General features: G+C 33.7%; 1 protein-coding gene across 2 annotated transcripts in view; it reads right to left on the bottom strand.

Moving 5' to 3' along the window:
- LOC134235306 (ATP-dependent RNA helicase Ddx1-like) overlaps positions 1–21,721 on the bottom strand; it is a 135,763-nt gene that overhangs the window by 10,140 nt on the left and 103,902 nt on the right. For both annotated transcript variants that reach the window (XM_062717435.1, XM_062717436.1), the window contains 4 exons: positions 18,841–18,913; positions 14,708–14,780; positions 9,357–9,399; positions 5,507–5,605 (listed from right to left, as the gene is read on the bottom strand). In XM_062717435.1, the coding sequence (XP_062573419.1) occupies positions 5,507–5,605; positions 9,357–9,399; positions 14,708–14,780; positions 18,841–18,913 (288 nt within the window). The remainder of the gene's footprint in view (positions 1–5,506; positions 5,606–9,356; positions 9,400–14,707; positions 14,781–18,840; positions 18,914–21,721) is intronic.

The following is a 21,721-nucleotide window of genomic DNA, read 5'->3' as shown; positions in this document are numbered from 1 at the left end:
CCCCAGGAATGAACGCCAAATGAACGAAGTAATGAGTGAAGCCCCCAAGAGTATTTGCTGGTTAGATGAACATGGTGATGCAGCATTTTGACAGACGTAGACACTGATATCAAATGTGAAATGAAAGAACGTCCTGGAAGGATAACCCGGCATGCAAAATTCAGATGTCCCAGGAGACTGAGTAGTTCCCTTTTCGTGCATGCTTTGCGATGAAGAAAAGATTCTACTATTTCAGAGATTCTTATAATCTTTTCTCTCGGTAATCTAGCTTCCATACGTACAGTGTCTAAAAAGATTCCCAAGTATTCTAGCTCTGTGCAAGGTCCTTCAGTTTTCTTTGCAGATAGAGGTATGCCTAGTTTGTTGAAAATGTCCAGGAATCTTTGCATTATTTCACTTGCATTGTTGTTCTGAGGCACGATGACCAGAAAATCATCCAAAAGATGCAAAATATTGGAAATATTGTACTTATTTTCTGCAATCCAGCAAACTGCTGAAGATAAATGGTCAAAAATCTTTGGGCTAGAACGACTACCAAATACTAAGCGTTTGAAGAAATAGTACTTCTTGTTCCATTTTACACCATGATATGGCCAAAGTTTGTGACATATGGGCATTATTTTGAATGCATCTGTGATGTCAGTTTTTATCAGTAGAGCTCCTTTCCCCAAACTTTTTATAAGCTGAATAGCATCGTCAAGGGTAACATAGCTTAGCGAGAATTCTTCTTTGTCTATCAGCTCATTCAAACTAGGATGCATTTCATCATTATGAGGTGCTGACATGTCTACGATAAGGCGTTTCTTTTTGGAATACTTGCTTTCAGCCACTCCAATGGGGTTAATGCGATACTGAGAGAAGGGAATTTGGTCAAAGGGTCCATAAAGATATCCTTTGCTTACCTCCACTTGAATTAGCTCAGTAACCACGTCTGGTTGTAACGTTGCAGATCTTAAATTCTTGCATTCAAATGATTTATCTGGAATGATCTGTATACCTGTGTGGAAACCCTGCTTCAAACCATGTAGTAAATAGTCTGTGAAAGTTTTATTTGGATGATCAAACAGCAAGTTTTGTAGTACATCAATATTTACAGGTGTGGTGATCTCCGAATTGAGATTGCTAATCACAGTTTCTGTTGATTCGAGGCCCCAGTTTGGGGCCATTGAGAGTTTTTTGAACTATCGCATTTCAATCTAGAGTGATCTCCCTTACAATCAATACAAATATGAGCATTCCTACAACGAGCAAGCGCACATCCTTTTGCCCCATTAAAGTTGTTACAAATCTCTCTTCCTGCACTGAAATGACGTTTCCTTCCATATGAATCTATGTCTCTATCCCCTTGTTTTCTGTCCACAGATGTCTTAGACAGAGGGCAAAATCCAGACAAATGCAAAGTGCTGTTGCACCATGAACAAGTTTGTGCTTTGGCATTAGCAAAAATGTTGCAGAACAACGTATTGTTGCGAACTGACCAGTCCACCAGTATGTTGTTGAACTTCAAATGTGAAGCCGCAATTAAGCTAAATTGTCTGTGATATTCGTAAAACCCTTTACCTGGGTAACGTGTGGCCATTTCCACTATGTCTCGCTCGTACAAATCCAATTCCGTTCTCCTTTGTGGGTATGAATTACACATAATGTTTTTGTATATTCCGAACGCCTGTATAAACTCCCCTAGTGTCAAGACTCTTTGAAGTCGATAATCTGTTTTAGTGTCGGTGGCTTTATCTTCTGTTGTAGGAGCATAATAAGGAATTAATAAGGCAGCAAGATTAACATCCTTACCTGCCGTTATCTGCTGTCTTAGTTGGGGAGAGATCGTTTCCACTAAAGGGAGAGATTCTGCTGCGTAACCATATCTAGTCCTAGTATAATCGGGCCTGCCCAGTTGAGCTTCAGATCCGGCCGCCGCCGATACAATGCGTGATGTTGAAGTCTGCATGGCCGTAATAGCGGACGAAATGTTGAAATTGTTTGATATTTCGGTAGTGGCCACATTTTGTCCACTGCTAGGATCTAGAGCTGTTGTTACACTTACAGTTGGATTCACCGTCGGCGTTGTGATCGTGGAATTTAGCAGCGGTGTATTTGTAATTTCGCTGTGTCTAGAGTTCACATCCGCAGATAGAGACGTCGAAGTCAAGGTGTTTACTCTGGAAGTCAAACTGATTACATTCTGCTGTAAGTTCTGTATTGTAGAAGTCAGCTTCGTGACAATGTCTATCAGTTCTCGACTGCCGCCATTGTTGTTGTGCTGCACGGAACTCTGGGATCGCGCACTTGTCTCTGTTCTATTAATAGACTCTTGTTCCACTAGACGTATCAACACTGATCTACGTGCGGTCTGTGGGAAGTTTATTCCGCGATTATTCAAAAACTCTTTCAACCGGGAAACATGCCAGTTTGCGGGGAGTTCTGGATCATACGGGGCAGGTCTTGTGGATCGTTTAGGTCCCATCTTACGAAGTTACGTAACGTTATTATTATGAAACACAAAGTCAGTTGAATTCGTCTCGGAAACACTAAATATAAACGTCAAAAGTTCCAATAATATATAAAACATCTAATACACACGCATAACAGGTTTTAAAAGTAATCCATATTGTGAATGGTAGAGAAAATCAAAGATAATAGCTTCTTCACATTAGTCCGTGACTTCTAGGCTCCAACTGCAATTGCCAGACTCCCCCTCTAGGCATCAATGCCCCTGGCTACTCTTTTCTTATTGGTTAATCCAAAAAATACCCCATAGACAAAAACTATTTATAGAAACACATCCTGGTTACATAAAAAATAAAATGCAACAAATTTAGTTCAGTCACAAAGGCTAGAAAAGACAATTTGTGTATAAATAATAATTTAATGTCATTAAATATCAAGAGTTGGCAGATTACTAAGAGTGATGACCTGTCTTATCAATGGGCTTAAAATGAATGAATCAAAAGCTCCTGTCAATGGTGTGACAGTCAAAACACCCATTCTCTGCTTTGCTATTTGACTAAAGGGTGAGGTTATTTTCCCATCATGCGACAGCCTGAAGAGCGGATAGAGCATACCGTGGTTTCATTATTATTCGTGGAGCACCAATTTTCGTGGATTTCGTTGTCAAGTCGATCCCCGAAATCAGATGTTCATCGAAGTTTGGTTCCTCCATTTTGATAAATCTTTAAAAAGCCCATTCCAGCTTTCAATAATATATATTAAATATCCCCCTTTCTTAATAGATTGACTTTAAAGACGTATTATATCATTTTAAGAATATTAAAAAAAAAAAAGAAGGAATTATAATAAGAAATAATTTTACATAATTATCTCAACTTTTTGAGTAAAAATGTTTTAATATTCTGCACAGAGATAAGGCCATAATAAAAATATTCCTAGATTCTCATCCCCGCCCGCCCCGATTTTATACGATTTTTTAAATTTCTGTTTTTCTTCATCGTAATTCTGATCGGGATCGGTATTCATCTACCACTCTACTTTCGTTTTAAATCCCGCGAAAGTCGACATGATTTTGACAGCTGAAAAGATGGTAATTGCTGTAATACATGCGTATATATTTTAAACAAGTCATTGCTTAAAAAAGATTGGTGATGATGTGAAGTAAGAGATAGCTGAACATTTACTATAACCTTTATTCGGGTATTGTAGATAAGATTACACTGATTGACCAAGTCAATAAAAAATCTGCAAAATTGAAAAAAATAAAAAATATAAAATAAAAGCCGCCCGCCCGCCTCGACTTTTAAAAAAATTCGGATGAGAATCTAGCAATTTATTTATTATGGCCTAAACAAACAACACATAGATCTGTCAATGCAATGCATTTAGCAATCTGCGGATACCCCTAAAGGATGGTCATTAGGCGTAAATGTTTTAAATTTGTTTTCTCGAACAACTTAAGTGTTCAATCCCAAAGAAACGAGAGAAAAAATGAAAAGATGATAGACAATTTTTAGACGGGGTCACATGACCCCGTCTGTTAGTTTACTGTCAGAGCCCTCAAAACGGAAACCGTGGTGATAACACATGAATTAAATCTAAGCATATGAAAGAGTGTGCAGATATTGTTGTGATCAAAATATAAACATTATGTATCAAACTGAAGAAAATGATATGAACTTTTTTCTAAATCAAATTAATGAAGCATTTTGTAAATGTAAACTCAAAATATTGATTGTAAAACACACTAGTAAACAAAGTACTCTCCTGCGTAGTATTACGACTGTGTACGCATCATCCATTGTTTACTTCTGGAAGGATATTAATTCAGACCAGGTGAAATTCGGACAGTTCAAAAAGGTTTCAAGACTTGGCAATTATTGAAATTTCCACTTCAAATTAATTAAATGAAAAACGCAAATTTATATTATTCACAGTTTGTTTTTAGTATGTTGATTAAAAAAAATATTAAAACTCGTAAAAAAAAAATATCACATTTGTGATATCTAGCATGAAAATTATTTTGACCCCGTCTTTCAGTACTGTCTCAGTACTTTGATTTTTCTGTTAGGACCATTATCCAAGAATTAACGTATCCTAGAAACTGTGAATTTTACTAAATCCACAAAAATTGATGCCCACAAATATTAATGAAACCACAGTACAATGTATATGGGTGTGAGGGTGTGTAGGTTTGTTTGTGTTAAGCTTGTGAGAGAACTTTTAAGTTACCAAACTTTAATTTTTTCCTTATTGTAATAATTAAGTAATTTTTTTCTTATTTTTGCAAATTGGTGACCTAGGAGCTACAAATCTTCTCTGCTTGAGAAAATTTGGACAGATAAAGCAGACAGGTATCCAGATCTAAGCATAAAATCCTTTGATTTATGTTGTCGCTTTTTTTGTCCTCACTTGGATATCATTTCTTGGTGTTTATTTCCTTCTCTGTATGATAGTATCCAATATTTACTCTTATTCCTGATACCTTACCTTATTTACTTATCTGTCCAAATTTTCTTAAGCAGAGAGCTGGAGTTCTGCAGCTAGGGACCTGAGTAATTATCACTCCAATTTCATGTGGTACATTGTAGCATAACAATATAAAAATTAACTTGCAAATTCTGGATGTATGGAACATTGTCATCTATGGAAATATTTCTTGTAAAATGGTGAGCAAATATGCAAGAATATGTACTGTCAAGGAATTGGCAATTTGATAACATTTCTCAGAACATCCCAGTGTCATATAAATTCAATACTATAATGAAGAAAATTCTTGAAAGCAAGTGACATTTTATAAGCATTAATGAAGACTCATCCTTGAGAATATTATCATTGTCTTTCCAAACAATACTGCTTATTTGCACAAAATGTGAGACTTGCTGTTACATGCAATGATTGCCAAGGGTAGATCTGATAACTAATTTGAAAGCTTCTGAAATGGTTTCAGATGAGGTGTGAAAGAGGCTTTCTATAGTACATAAAAATTACCACAAAACTGATTAGTCTGCCTGCTAACTGAAGTTGATATGATGACACTGGTGTGTGTAATTCTTACCTTAGGTTCATCATACCAGATACAGCATCCCCCGTGGTCTGTCAGGTTTGTGTTGTAACAGCCCCTCCCTCTCGTGTTACAGTTAGAGTGGTACCACACCTAGTCAATAAAAATGTCAATTCTTATAATCACAATACTGCAGCAAATTTCTTCCTAATACTGTATACAGGGAAATTTTCGCCCCTTTTGCCCTTCTCACAAGTAGGCAAATTTAGATGGGGGCGAATTTAAAGAACAAAGTATTAAATATTTCCTGAACAGAACTGTTACTGGGCAAATTTTTAATGGGGCAAAATTGTTAGCAAGTGTAAAAAGGCAAAAATAACCCTGTATACAGTATACATAAATAATAGACTTTCTGCACTATGTGACAGTGGATGTAATTCTAGAGCAATTTTAATTTGATACATGTAATTATAACCAAATGATGCAACCCTCAGCACCACTGTGATACTTTTCTAAAATAAACTACCTATGAGGAAACATCAGATTAAGTTGTCGCAAATGCACAGCTAGATATGGGTTCATCTTCATGAAATGTAACTTGAACTTAGATTTTTGACGAAGTCAGTGAAATTATTTACGTCGAACGATGTAAAAGATATAGGTAAGTTTTTTTGGTGCAAGCAAGAAAAGTTATATAAAGTACCCCCCCCCCCTCTTGCCCAACAAGCACAACCACCCAAATTAACTGTGAAGAGTCATGATTTAATACCTATATTAGAACGTACATTATCCTTTCAATGAACCTAGGTATGAAATGATAAATCAAACTTGTTCATAAAACTGAGGTGGAAGCAATAACTTTTGATAGCTAATGAACAAAATTATTTCTATTTTATATTAATGTCTACTGACATCATTAAGGTGAAAGTCCCAGGTTTATATATGGTAAATTTTTTACTTAGGTAGGATGTACCTAATTCTGATGAGACTGATTTTCTTTCATAATAAATAGGGATGTCAAAATATTCGTTTTCCTTAGTCGAACATTCGATTGCACCATTCGAACCATAGTCGACTATTCGGAACATTTTTTTTTTATTTCATCGACAGCGTATTATAATTCAAGACCCTTTTTATCGAAAAACTAACATCAAATGCCTGTATTGCACGCCGAATCTCAGAGATTAGAGATAAGGTAATGAAATGAAATAGATTTTCACTGGCGATTCTCCAAAATGTACGAATTCTCGTCACATTCATTGACTGATAGTCGAATAGTCGACTATTCGTTGACATCCCTAATAATAAAATATCATATGGATTTCCCTATATATGTATAAATGCAATTCCATGTAACCTTTGACCACCTGTTTCGCTCTCTAGTTATAGAGGGTGGCTGTACGCTTCAAACAGACTTGAATCTACATCACAAAGGGATGGTTTTGCCAGGGAGGCTGGGATTCTTAAGAAGATTTTTAAACAACCCCTTCAATCCCATATTTTAAAAAATTACTTCCCTTTTAAGCAAGGCATGTCCATTTATTTTAATCATTATTTTATCAAACTTTATCATTATCTCAAGGACATTCTAATTTGTTCAAATGGTTAGACTCTCTCAGTGATTCTGGATAAAAAGTTAAAAAAAATTAAATAAACCTGAAAAGCTTACTGAAGACAAAAGATTTTTGTGAAACACTTAACCCCCCCCCCCAAATACATGAAAAGAAAATGAATGGAAACTGCAAATAATTGAAATTTTTCTGAGTTCAAGGGGCATAACTCTGTCAAAAATTGCTCATTCTTAGCCAAAATACAACTTGACCTAGATATTCTTACAATAAATCTTTACACCAAATTCCATTTAAGAAACAAACAACAATCTTACAAAGTTCTCTGAGAAATGAACTTAGTTGGTCACATGATCAAATCCTGTGAAGCCCTATGAGCTTTTCAGAAGATTTGATCAAGATTTCCGACTAATATCATTTTCCAGAGAACTTTTCAACATTGTTGTTAATATCATTTTTATTTACATTTGAGATGGATAAATTCTGAGTAAAAATGCATTTATTACATGAACGGGCCACTGTATTGTTAGGTTGTGACATAAAATGACCTATAAGGCCAGGTAAAATTAATCTTTAGATTCTCATCCTAATTTGCTAAAAAATTGGGGCGGGTGGGCGGGTTTTATTTTTTATTTATTATAATTGTTAAATTGTAAGTATCAACAAAACATGGACTCTTCGTACACATTTTTTCATTATGTTAATGCCAATATAAATAGATTTTATTTTTTCGTATTCTTTTAAATATTTAAAGAAAATTCTTGTTTAAATAATTAGATATTTATTGTTAATTAACAAATTATCAAGTACACAAAAACGGCACACGCAACACAAAATGAGGTGGGGTTCTGATACCAATAAATTTTGTATGCATGACTTAATTCTCATCGGCCTTTTCCTATATACTCTTTAGTTTTACCTACAAATCCCTCTGTTTTCTGTAAAATATAGATTTCCACCTTCCTCAAAAATTGGATTGTTCCTGAGACTTGACATGTTCGACAATAAAATAGGTCATATTTACAAAATCAATGAAATATTCTAATAAAATATCCTACCGAAAAAACTTAGGCCTGAACAGTTTTAAGATTTAACATTTTCTTAGCACTAAACATTCTCTAAAGTCTACCTACGATGGTTTATTTATTTTTTTTTTTCAAATCAAAATCACACACAGTTGGAGATCGTTAAAACTTGACGAGGTGTCATTTTCCATGTCTGTTTTTTATACTTAGTCTTAAAAAATCTTAAAAACCTTGCTCATGCCAGTAATGGTATCTAGATCTGTTTATGCTATTATTTTTTCTCTGCCTTCTCTATACTGACAAGTAATCTTTTCCTTACATATTTAAACTGCTTTTATTGCCGATTTTTCTCCATTCTTCACATGGCTCCTTTGCTATAAATAGCGACACACGACTTTTAATACAGACGGGAGATAACTCTTAAATTTCACCCAAATTCTTACCGAATAAAAATAGTTGAAAATGCCTTTATTTACACCCAAAAATCAAAATAAAAAATGCCGGGGCGGGACACTTTGAGAGGGGCGGGCGGGGGTGAGAATCTAAAGATTAATTTTATCTGGCCTAAGTTGTTTGGTCTTGAAAGTTTGTCTCACTCCAACATTTGAATATTTACAATGATGTTCAGCAGTACAGTTCAGGAATACCTTGTTTATATTGTAAGAACAATGATCCCTACTGAGAATAATCCTTCTATTTCATTAGTTCTTAATTTTTTAAGTCAAAAGCTGTGATATCTTCTGTTTTAGTTTAAATTCAAATAATTTTGGGTTAAAAGGTAAATGCGATTTTAGGCTAATTACAGTATTTAAGACATTCTTCACACCAAAGGAAAATCTATTGAATATCTGTTGAATGAAAAATATTTATAGATTTCAGTTATCTTATCTTTGTCATCACTTATAACTTAAAAGTTCTGAAACCATACAGAAAGATATCATCTCGCCGAGTGGTTCGGTCACGCTATGACCTCTGACCCCCAAATAAGTTCATACAGAACTGAACATATTTTCTCTTCATTTGGTAATCTAAGAAAAATATTTGCAAATGTGAATATTTCAGCATGTGCAACCTATGCGAAGAAAATGAATGAGCTTGTTGGTGGAACATTTATAACAGACAAACCGACCAAAAGACAGCAAGATGAACAACAAACAGAGAACTTTTAAAATTTTGAACTTTTTATGAGAAATTTTTAAATGTTGTTGTTTATCAACTGTATAATAAACATGGTTGAATATAAGTGGTTCAATCATTTAAAAGAAGCTGAAGTTTACACATTTACAACAGTCAGCAGTATATATATCTTACCTTCTCTTTCACAGTAGAGACTAGAGATATTGCAAGACCCATTCTGTAAAATAAAAGAAAGCAGACAAGTTATCACATGAAACATAAAAAAAATTATGACCAAGGTTTTAAGATGCTAAGTTAAATTTTAGACTTAGGCTAAGGTACAGTCAAACCTTCTTAACTCAAATTCAAATGGACTGATATAACATTCAATTTAATAAAATATATGTATGATTCGAGATAAAAAGGTGAAAAAAAAATTATTGGAATTGACGAAGCACTTCACATATAATTGAGATCTTGGTGTTCAAGATACTGTATACAGGGTTATTTTCGCCCTTTTGAACTTGTGAACAATTTTGCCCCGATTTAAATTCGCCCAATCATATTTCTGTTTATTATGCAGTGTAATTTGAATTCGCCTCGTTTTAAATTCGCCCAATCAAGAAGAGGGCAAAAGGGGCGAAAATAAAACAGGGGCGAAAATTTCCCTGTATACAGTAACAATTTTCATGAGATGGTAACTTATATTTAGCAACTTTCAAAAGAACACCTTTTTAAAACCAATTCTTTTTAGCAGATCAATTGTTGGATGTTTATAATTGATTTAATTTAAGATACCGGTAGATTTTAAAACTTTTTTTTTACTATTCTTGTCAAGTCCAACCCTTAGGAAAATTTAAGCCCTAATAATTCAAACTAAAATGAAATCTGTTTCCAATCTAACCCAATTTATTTCCATTTTTTTTTTTTATTGTAATATATAACACGATTCCACTTTCATTGACAGCTAGATAAAATTATATTGAAACAGTAGGTACTGAAACAAACTATAAAAACTCTATTAAACTGGCGATTAGATTGATATTAAACTGACAATGGGTTGCTATATTTTTCCTCATAAGATAAAACATAGATAAATTTGGACAAATCTCATCTTTTGTGATGCATCTAACATGACAATGGGCTTGTGTTCAGCAATTATTCTTCTGTATGTATGACAGAAATTGCATTTTAATCCAATCCACAGATCATTCAGTCATGAAAATAGATTTTATTTTGACATCAAATATGCATGAACAAGGTTCTTCTTTTTTAAGGCTGGTCCTAATGTATTTCAATCTAAATCTTAGTTGACGATATGTGACACAAATATTGTCAAACTTTTTTTTCAGAAATTGGCAACATTTCTCAGAGATTAATCTTTTTATTGGGAACTTGAATAATGTTTTATTAATTATAAGATTTTGCATATATAAGGTTAAAAACTCAATTTTGTGTAGAATTATATAGAAAGCAACACAGTATCCTATCACTAAGCACCAAAGAAAACTTATGATTTCTTAATACAAATTTATTATATATGTCATTTCAAATCAAAATCAGTCAAAAAATATTTATTAATCCATGCATCAATTTTTTGTGTTAAGTACCCTTAAGTTTATTTTAAGCTTGCATCATGTTTAACAAATAATTTAACATGAAACAAAAAAAAATTGAAAGAGTAGTTAATTTTCATGACAGTATAGAATTCAAAATAGTATGACAGTAATATAATGATGACTCAAAGACATTAACCCACCTTGGCACAGATAAGCAGATGGTTTAACTAGCAGATTTCATATATATAACATTAGATAAATGTATTATCAGTGTTATATTAATGTATAATACAATAATCTTCATCACATTAATTCACACATTTTTTATGTAGTCCCACCCATACAAATTATGGTAGGATTACATCAAAGCATGATCTATTTATTTGTTTTTATGAAAATGGGGGCAAAGGTGTAAATAAGCTTTGATATAGAAATTTACACAATGGATAAGGCAGCTATTTAAAAAAAAACAAATTAAAAGGTTCTTGAGCCTTATTGGTCACACAAGTAATACAAGTTTCACAGGCTATTATCACTATGGACTTCCTGTAACACTCAATTCATGTGACAAAAAGGTTACAGATAGGTGGGTACTTAATAATCATTATCACATCCACGCACCTTCTCCCAGAAATTAAGCAGTAAAGAAGATATGGTGTGCTGTATATTAACCTACTATATATGCCTTAAAGTTCTTGTCACTATGTAACAAAGAATGTGCCACTTGGTTACCAGAAATACTAACAGCTGGCACTTTATTACCCCTTACCTTTCTGTTCTTCCAACTCTTCCAATCCAATGGATATACCAGAAATATCAATGGATATACCAGAAATATCAATGGATATACCAGAAATACCAATAGATGGCACTTTTATCCACCTTACCTTCCTGCTCTTCCAATCCAATGGATGTACCAGAAATATCAATGGATATACCAGAAATATCAATAGACGGTACTTTTATCCACCTTACCTTTCTGCTCTTCTAGCTCTCTTCCAATCCAATGGATGTACCAGAAATATCAATAGACGGTACTTTTATCCACCTTACCTTTCTGCTCTTCCAACCCAATGGATGTACCAGAAATATCAATAGACGGTACTTTTATCCACCTTAACTTTCTGCTCTTCCAACTCTTCCAATCCAATGGATATACCAGAAATATCAATGGATATACCAGAAATATCAATGGATATACCAGAAATACCAATAGATGGCACTTTTATCCACCTTACCTTCATGCTCTTCCAATCCAATGGATGTACCAGAAATATCAATAGATGGCACTTTATTACCCCTTACCTTCCTGCTCTTCCAACTCTTTCAATCCAATGGATATACCAGAAATATCAATGGATATACCAGAAATATCAATGGATATACCAGAAATACCAATAGATGGCACTTTTATCCACCTTACCTTCCTGCTCTTCCAATCCAATGGATGTACCAGAAATATCAATGGATATACCAGAAATATCAATAGACGGTACTTTTATCCACCTTACCTTTCTGCTCTTCTAGCTCTCTTCCAATCCAATGGATGTACCAGAAATATCAATAGACGGTACTTTTATCCACCTTACCTTTCTGCTCTTCCAACTCTTCCAATCCAATGGATGTACCAGAAATATCAATAGACGGTACTTTTATCCACCTTAACTTTCTGCTCTTCCAACTCTTCCAATCCAATGGATATACCAGAAATATCAATGGATATACCAGAAATATCAATGGATATACCAGAAATACCAATAGATGGCACTTTTATCCACCTTACCTTCATGCTCTTCCAATCCAATGGATGTACCAGAAATATCAATAGATGGCACTTTATTACCCCTTACCTTCCTGCTCTTCCAACTCTTTCAATCCAATGGATATACCAGAAATATCAATGGATATACCAGAAATATCAATGGATATACCAGAAATACCAATAGATGGCACTTTTATCCACCTTACCTTCCTGCTCTTCCAATCCAATGGATGTACCAGAAATATCAATGGATATACCAGAAATATCAATAGACGGTACTTTTATCCACCTTACCTTTCTGCTCTTCTAGCTCTCTTCCAATCCAATGGATGTACCAGAAATATCAATAGATGGCACTTTATTACCCCTTACCTTCCTGCTCTTCAACTCTTTCAATCCAATGGATATACCAGAAATATCAATGGATATACCAGAAATATCAATGGATATACCAGAAATACCAATAGATGGCACTTTTATCCACCTTACCTTCCTGCTCTTCCAATCCAATGGATGTACCAGAAATATCAATGGATATACCAGAAATATCAATAGACGGTACTTTTATCCACCTTACCTTTCTGCTCTTCTAGCTCTCTTCCAATCCAATGGATGTACCAGAAATATCAATAGACGGTACTTTTATCCACCTTACCTTTCTGCTCTTCCAACTCTTCCAATCCAATGGATGTACCAGAAATATCAATAGACGGTACTTTTATCCACCTTAACTTTCTGCTCTTCCAACTCTTCCAATCCAATGGATATACCAGAAATATCAATGGATATACCAGAAATATCAATGGATATACCAGAAATACCAATAGATGGCACTTTTATCCACCTTACCTTCATGCTCTTCCAATCCAATGGATGTACCAGAAATATCAATAGATGGCACTTTATTACCCCTTACCTTCCTGCTCTTCCAATCTAATGGATATACCAGAAATATCAATGGATATACCAGAAATATCAATGGATATACCAGAAATACCAATAGATGGCACTTTAATCCACCTTACCTTCCTGCTCTTCCAATCCAATGGATGTACCAGAAATATCAATGGATATACCAGAAATATCAATAGACGGTACTTTTATCCACCTTACCTTTCTGCTCTTCTAGCTCTCTTCCAATCCAATGGATGTACCAGAAATATCAATAGATGGCACTTTATTACCCCTTTCCTGCTCTTCCAATCCAATGGATATACCAGAAATATCAATGGATATACCAGAAATATCAATGGATATACCAGAAATACCAATAGATGGCACTTTTATCCACCTTACCTTCCTGCTCTTCCAATCCAATGGATGTACCAGAAATATCAATGGATATACCAGAAATATCAATAGACGGTACTTTTATCCACCTTACCTTTCTGCTCTTCTAGCTCTCTTCCAATCCAATGGATGTACCAGAAATATCAATAGACGGTACTTTTATCCACCTTACCTTTCTGCTCTTCCAACTCTTCCAATCCAATGGATGTACCAGAAATATCAATAGACGGTACTTTTATCCACCTTAACTTTCTGCTCTTCCAACTCTTCCAATCCAATGGATATACCAGAAATATCAATGGATATACCAGAAATATCAATGGATATACCAGAAATACCAATAGATGGCACTTTTATCCACCTTACCTTCATGCTCTTCCAATCCAATGGATGTACCAGAAATATCAATAGATGGCACTTTATTACCCCTTACCTTCCTGCTCTTCCAATCTAATGGATATACCAGAAATATCAATGGATATACCAGAAATATCAATGGATATACCAGAAATACCAATAGATGGCACTTTTATCCACCTTACCTTCCTGCTCTTCCAATCCAGTGGATGTACCAGAAATATCAATGGATATACCAGAAATATCAATAGACGGTACTTTTATCCACCTTACCTTTCTGCTCTTCTAGCTCTCTTCCAATCCAATGGATGTACCAGAAATATCAATAGACGGTACTTTTATCCACCTTACCTTTCTGCTCTTCCAACTCTTCCAATCCAATGGATGTACCAGAAATATCAATAGACGGTACTTTTATCCACCTTAACTTTCTGCTCTTCCAATCCAATGGATGTAGTATTGTACCAGAAATATCAATAGATGGCACTTTTATTCACCTTACCTTTCAGCTCTTCCAACTCTTCCAATCCAATGGATGTACCAGAAATATCAATAGAAGGCACTTTTATCCACCTTACCTTTCTGCTCTTCCAACTCTTCCAATCCGATGGATGTAGTTCTGCTTCTCGTCAGGGAGAGTAACATTAATAACTGAAACAGACAGTGTCCATTATAATGATAATTTCAAAAGAAAGAAACTTGTACGAGTTACAAATTATCAATAATAGTAATACAGTTGCATATTTTTATCCAAGAAATTTTAGGATGCCCAAGATGATGCTATTGGGTTATGATGCTCAGATGAATCAAACTGAAGACCAATATTAACAATCAAAACTTGTTAACTTAAACCAAATGGGACCAAGAAAAAAACTTTGAAATCTCAAACAAATTCAGATATAAATAAATAAAATGAAATTTCATATAGAAAAAGTGCTCAGGGCATCTAATTCACTTCATCATATCCACGGTATTTAGGATGATAAAGTTCTAGATAATGACTTTCAACTGTATGTTTCAATTTTCTTTTCAAATTGTACACTCTCACATCAACAATCTTTGATGAATCCTTTACCCTTGCAAAACTCACCAAGGTAAAAAAAAAAACAATAGGGAAAAATGGTTTATAAAGAATTTAACATTGAAAAAAGACAATGTCACTGCATGGTTGCCCTCAGTTTGAAAGTATCAATGACTGAATACAGGTTAGAGACATCAAACATATTAACTTACGAGGGCCATTCAAAAATTTGTTTTTGACTTGTTGCACAGAAGAAATATTTGACGACATAATCGGGCAAAATTTCACAAATAATAAAAAAGAATCTTTGCTTATATGGTCTTCAAAATTTCATATAAAAATGTTGTAAATTGGTATTGATTCTGAGTGATTTTTCAGGACATACCATTAAGTCACGGCGCAGCAAAATCTTCGACGTCACAAGCATTATAAAAAATATGTAATTGAGCTTTCATTTTCTCAACATTTTCCCTTGTGTACCTGTATAGTTTGAGTTACCTTATCTACTCAACATCAAAACATCATTTCTTGTCAAGCTTAAAATCTATAAAACAAGTAGAGAATATTCTTTTTTTTTGTATTAAAACCAATAAAGTGCCACGCCACAGCATGATACGCCCGTCAAAAAATTACAATTATCTTAAACAATCAAAAGTGCAAGAAAATCATGCCAACCTTGATTTTAGATTTCCATGATTTTTCAACTCCTTAAAAAATTTGTTTATCCATCTCCTGTGGTGTAGGCATTAATTATAACATATACATGTATTGCATCATTCATAGATTTCTATACTGGTTGTGTTAGACCTTGCCAAATGCCTATCATATTAAACAATATCAAATTAGGCTTAACAACTTAATCTATACCTAATTAAGGATAAATAACACAAACAAACTTTTTTCAGAAATTGGCATTATTTCTCATAGATTTACATTTAAATTGACAACCTGAATAATGTTTACCAAGTAGAGTGGGAAAATTTTATAAGATTTTGTCATGAAGTTAAAAAATTGAGCAAAATTTTGTATGGAATTATATAGTAGGCAAAATAAAATCTAAAATCTAAGCACCAAGGAGAACCTACGATTTCTTTATATTTCAGGGATTTATTATTTATGTCATTACAAATCAAATTCAGTCAAAAAATGTATATCAACCCGCGCATCCATTTTTTGTTTGTGGTAAGTACCCTTAAGGCCGGTTTACACTATGCATCTTGACACATGCATCTAAACTCATGCTTCAATTTTGCCTCATGCATCTTCTTATTTACACTATGTGTCTTGATGCATGCATCTTTAGAATACTTTGTAAAGATGAAATTCTCTACTTAAAAAAATAACAATACCTTCAAATTTCGTTTCCAAATTTATTTTAGCTGAACAAATTATTCTTAATTTCCTTTTTATGATAATTCTTGGAAGATATAATTCATAATTATTCCAAAACAAAAACTCCTCTATATTATAATAATCAAATAAGTTTTTCTTATTGTAGTTTTAATCAGTATTTTTTGTTTTTGTGTAACTTGGGAAGCTATTTTTTGAAACTAAATGAAAAAAATAAGGCTTATGATTCAATATCAACTCTGACCTTTCTTTTCATTGGTCAGTTCCATGCATCTTGAAGCACGGAATAGAACAAGTTCTATTCCATCGTTCAAGATGCAACACCCATTTAATTTGACACAATGGGCTTTTACACTGTGAATCTTGACACATGCATCCAGGATGCATGTGTCAAGATGCATAGTGTAAACCGGCCTTTAATTTTGAAAATGAAAGGCTGGCCATCAAATATAAAATGACCAACAGTTCTTCTGTCTAATTCCCAAAGGATACACTGTCAGTTAAGATAATGCTCTGAAGAAATAATTGAGACAGCTATAGCCTTGCAACATTGAACACATTAATTAATCTTTAACTGGATGCTTGTCTACTCATTACTCCCAAGAGATTATTGGATCTGCAATATCTACCATAAAGCATTTTTAAAACATATAAAACCTCAATGATTTTTTTGTTAGATTTAATGGCAGACAGGTTTTAATATGCAATTCATATGGACATGCTGATTCCACCCCACCCTTATAAAATTAGTTTTTTAAAGTTCATAATATTATGTAATATCAAAACAGTTTATTATGCAAAATCAAATTAGTTTTATTTACTTCTCATCAAATTCATTTTAAAACTTATGCTAGCCAACAAGAGCTATTTTTAATCCAACAGGATTACCCATTTGGCCCAATACTCAAGGGATATAGATAGCACTGATGCTCTTCCTCACACTAAACTCATTAATTTCTCTCTCTAATTTGACATGCAATTTTCTGTTATCAAAATTCTTCTTGACCAGTGCTTGATAATTAAACTCATGGGAGTGGTGGAATTTCTTTAACATACATTACATTTGTTATAGATTGCTGTCAAGTATATGCTAAAAAAAAATAAGTATTTTTCTTGATTTAACATTTTTCTAATAAGGATAGTGCAATACTTTTACATTTTTTGGAGTGTGTAAATGAAGAGAAAAAAAGACATTTTTTTTTTTAAATTTCACTTAAATTAAAGGTCACAGTAACCTTGAAATAGGTCGCGACACACCCTCTACCTAAGATGCATGAAGTGGCCAAGTTTGATGATTCTAAGTCTAATAGTTTTCAAGTTATGGACCGGACAGGATTTTTCCATATTTGGCTATAACTTTTTAATTATAGGTCAGAGCGACCTACTTTTTGTGCGCGACACACCTTCTACCCAAGATGTATCAGCTGACAAAGTTTGATAACTCTAGGCCTTATAGTATTCAAGTTATGAGCCGGACACGAGAAAAGCTAACAGACGGACGGACGGACAGACGGACGGACGGACAGACGGACAGACAGACGGACATGAAGCCTATAACATAAGACGGGCATATAAAAACTACATATGAGATATAGTGTGATATTGGTGACTCTCAATCACGTTCTTTACAGTCCGGATAAAGTTAACTTTTCGTCTATAATCTTCTTCCCGTTCTCCCGTATAGCCTTTTTACAGAGGTCTAACTGTCTAAAATTTCAATTTGCTATTTGTGGGCAAATGTCACGAGTAGCCTAGTTTACTACATGTTTTATTATGTATATTTTGGATCTATGCTGCCGATATCTCGAGCATTACACATATTTTAACAAAAGTTTGGTGCGCCGTCAATTCAGGAAACGTCATTTTCACAGTCGTTTTCACGGGAATCGCATCAGAGAAAAATCACTATATTTCTGTTAGTACTTAAATATTACGTCCAAAATCTAAGTACATAATAATAGAACAATTTAAAGGTACATTTGAGAAAATTGTTGAAAAATATCACGAATTTTAGAAAATCAATGAGTTAAATTTTTGAATCCGCATGCTTTTGCTTCAATTTTTTTGTCGTGTGCCGTACCTCTCCATCAACAATATCAACATACCGATAATTTTAGTAGAATTTTTTTAAAATACAGAAATTTTGCCCAAAATTTATTGGAATCTTTAAGATACATATTTCTGTGAAATTTTATAACTATATGACGTCTGTAAGAGTAAATAATAGCACAGTCCGCGTAATTTTTGAACGGCCCTCGTATTTGAACTTATTTAAAAAAACAATAAAACTTAATCTGCCATTGCAGGATTAAATACATGTACTTCATAACGTTTCCCTACCGTATGGTAAACCACTGATGTCAATGCCCCTAGCTGCTACATCTGTACAGATCAGGTACTTCACTTTATTATCCTGTTTAAAAAGAAAATACCATAGGTCTTAATTAATACTGTATCTAATTTATGAAAAGCTCATGAAGGTATAATGACTTAATATTGTAATAGTAAAATACTTATAAAAAAGTGCCCAGGACTGACAATTTAGCTCCATCATTAATGTTTTTTGCAATATGTGTTACTTTCACAATATATTTCATCTTAAAGTCACAGATATGGGTCCTAAAGGGCACTAAATCTTGTTCATTACTATGGAATGCCGTTTTTACTTTAAGTTAGTAATACCCAAAGTAAAAGCAAACAGGAGGAAAAGAAAGATTATTTTTCCAAATGACATTTTCTCTGAAAGTTGTACCTGTGGGTGATATTAAACATAAAATTAACTTTGGACAGTCTTATTTTAAGCATACTAAGACAAAAATTTGTTGTTGTTGGTTGTTTGTTTTTTTTTTTTACAAATATTTCCCATTATCAATACAATGACATGTTTGTTTTTTTTTAAATAATGAATAGCAGTGCCTCAAGGGAACCAATATGCAATCAGAACAAGACCACTGGATTTTCTGACATCCGTATAAATTTGCGTGTAAATTACCTGTTTACTTTACCCACTGATGAATGTGTCGTAATGCATCAAGGGCTACTCAGTTGTGTTGACAAGAGGCCCAGGGCCTTATAGGTCACCTGAGTATCATGAAACAACTTTCCAACAATTGAATTTGGTTTGTGTTTTAAACCAGAGCCATGAAATTCATAATTTTGAAAGAAGCACCATTGATAACTAAGTGCTTAGCATATTGCTTACTTTGGTTAATTAATACCCAGAGGCATCTGAGGAACAGAGAAAAAATGCATTGCCACTATATAACCAGTAGTACCCCACCCCATAGGAACCACTGACCCTGGGGCAAAAAATTTGTATATTGGTTTCAGAGAAGAAGCTGAAAATATTTAAATGTCAATGCATGATGTACAAAAGCAGATAGGAATAGATCACCTGAGTCACTCAGGTGACCTTAAAATAAAGGGCAACTTTAATTGTCCCTTGGAAACTCACTTTCAATTCATTCTTGAGATTTATGAAAGCAATATTGAAAATGATAATTAATCATTCATTTCCAAGCTAATCTTTACAAATGTGCTTTATGAAGCCTTATATCACCTTATAATACATCGGCCTGAGTCATTGTTCAAAGCAGCATAGGTGCTATCATGTCGATAAAGCATTGAGTGTATTTTCGCATCATGTGCACCTACAATTTTAGACAGCAGTATACAGGATGCACAATAATCATGTTGCGTACCCCTCAATACCATAAAAATGTTTTTATGAATGTACATGCAAACGTCAACGCATTTGTATTGTATTAGAAGCAACTAATAATCATCTAAAACAACCTCAATATTAAAAGTGAGCATGGAGCAGTTTCTTTGGAATATAATCTTTCAATATCGGCCTTATAAAGTAAAAAAAGAAGCTCTATCGATTTTCCAGTGACTAAGTAAATATTATGCAATAAATACATGAAAACCATGTGTTGCCATCGAATTGTAAAACATGTAGTAGACTTTCATGCTTTGTGACTCATTCAATTCCATAAAAAAGGAATGTAGTGTACCTGTTAATGAAAAGTGCATTAGCATCTTTTCTCAAACAGAGCTGTATAAAATACTGTAAATCACTATTTATTCGCGAGAACTTTATTTTCGCGTAATTACGCAAGACAATATGCTCGCGAAAATTTCATTCTCATGTTTAATAGTATTCCTTAAGTTTATATAGAGCAAATTATGACCATAATTCGTGAAAATTTTGTCTCGCTTATAAAGAGTCAATGACTATCTTGCGAAAATAAGGTGTCACGAAAATTAAGTGATCTACAGTATTACAATCAAGGTTGCTTGGAAAATACATTTCTAACAAGAAATTTTCCATTTCCTTCATCATTTTTTATAAATAGAGGCCACAGGGCCTGAACAGTCACCTGAGTATAATAAAAAGTGTAAAGGATTTATAGACGGGTTTCCAATTTACTGATAATGTATATCACTTTTTATTCGTGAGAACTTTATTTTCACGTAATTGCACCAGACAATGTTTTCACAAAACTTTCATTCTCACGATTGAATTTAAGTATTCCTTAGGATTATGCATAGCAATATCCACATGTCATGAAAATTTTGTCTCATTTATGAAGAGTTACTATCTTACGAAATTAAGGTGTCCCAAAAATTTAGTGATCTACAGTAGATAAATTGCTTCCCAAGAACTTCAAAAATCTGCTAGAGATACCCTTGCTCAATGTAACATGCAAACTTTTCATTAAAATCCTAGCAATCTCTTTGGATCATACTTGGTTTTCCCAAGATGATTGTGAATGCTAAATATACAAATACAATGGACACGTGCTTAAGGTGTAAGGTTATACAATATATACAGATCTATACATTTTTTGTCACTCGCCTTGTGCTACAATTAATTACATACAGAGAAATCTCTAATGCCTATACACAGTAAAACATATCATTACTGTATACAGGGAAATTTTCGGCCCTGTTTAATTTTCGCCCCTTTCGACCTCGTCGAAAGTGGGTGAATTTAAAATGGTATGAATTCAAAGTAAACAGTATAATATCTTAAACAAAAATCTTTTTGAGTGAATTTGAAACAGTGCAAACTTGTTTCCAAATGTGAAAGGGCGAAAATAACATGGTGCGAAAATAACCCTGTATACCATAATAATGAAGTGCCCAGGGCGGATGATTTTGCTTCGATATAAGCTCTTCATTATATCCAATAAGCTTACAATATATTTCAAAGTCG

Source organism: Saccostrea cucullata, unplaced genomic scaffold, assembly GCF_032062105.1.
Source record: "Saccostrea cucullata isolate Sc308-1 unplaced genomic scaffold, CSIRO_AGI_Scuc_v1 ctg634, whole genome shotgun sequence".
Taxonomy (NCBI): domain Eukaryota; kingdom Metazoa; phylum Mollusca; class Bivalvia; order Ostreida; family Ostreidae; genus Saccostrea; species Saccostrea cuccullata.
Note: the sequence above shows the minus strand (reverse complement) of the source record. Positions and strands in the feature narration are given on the sequence as shown.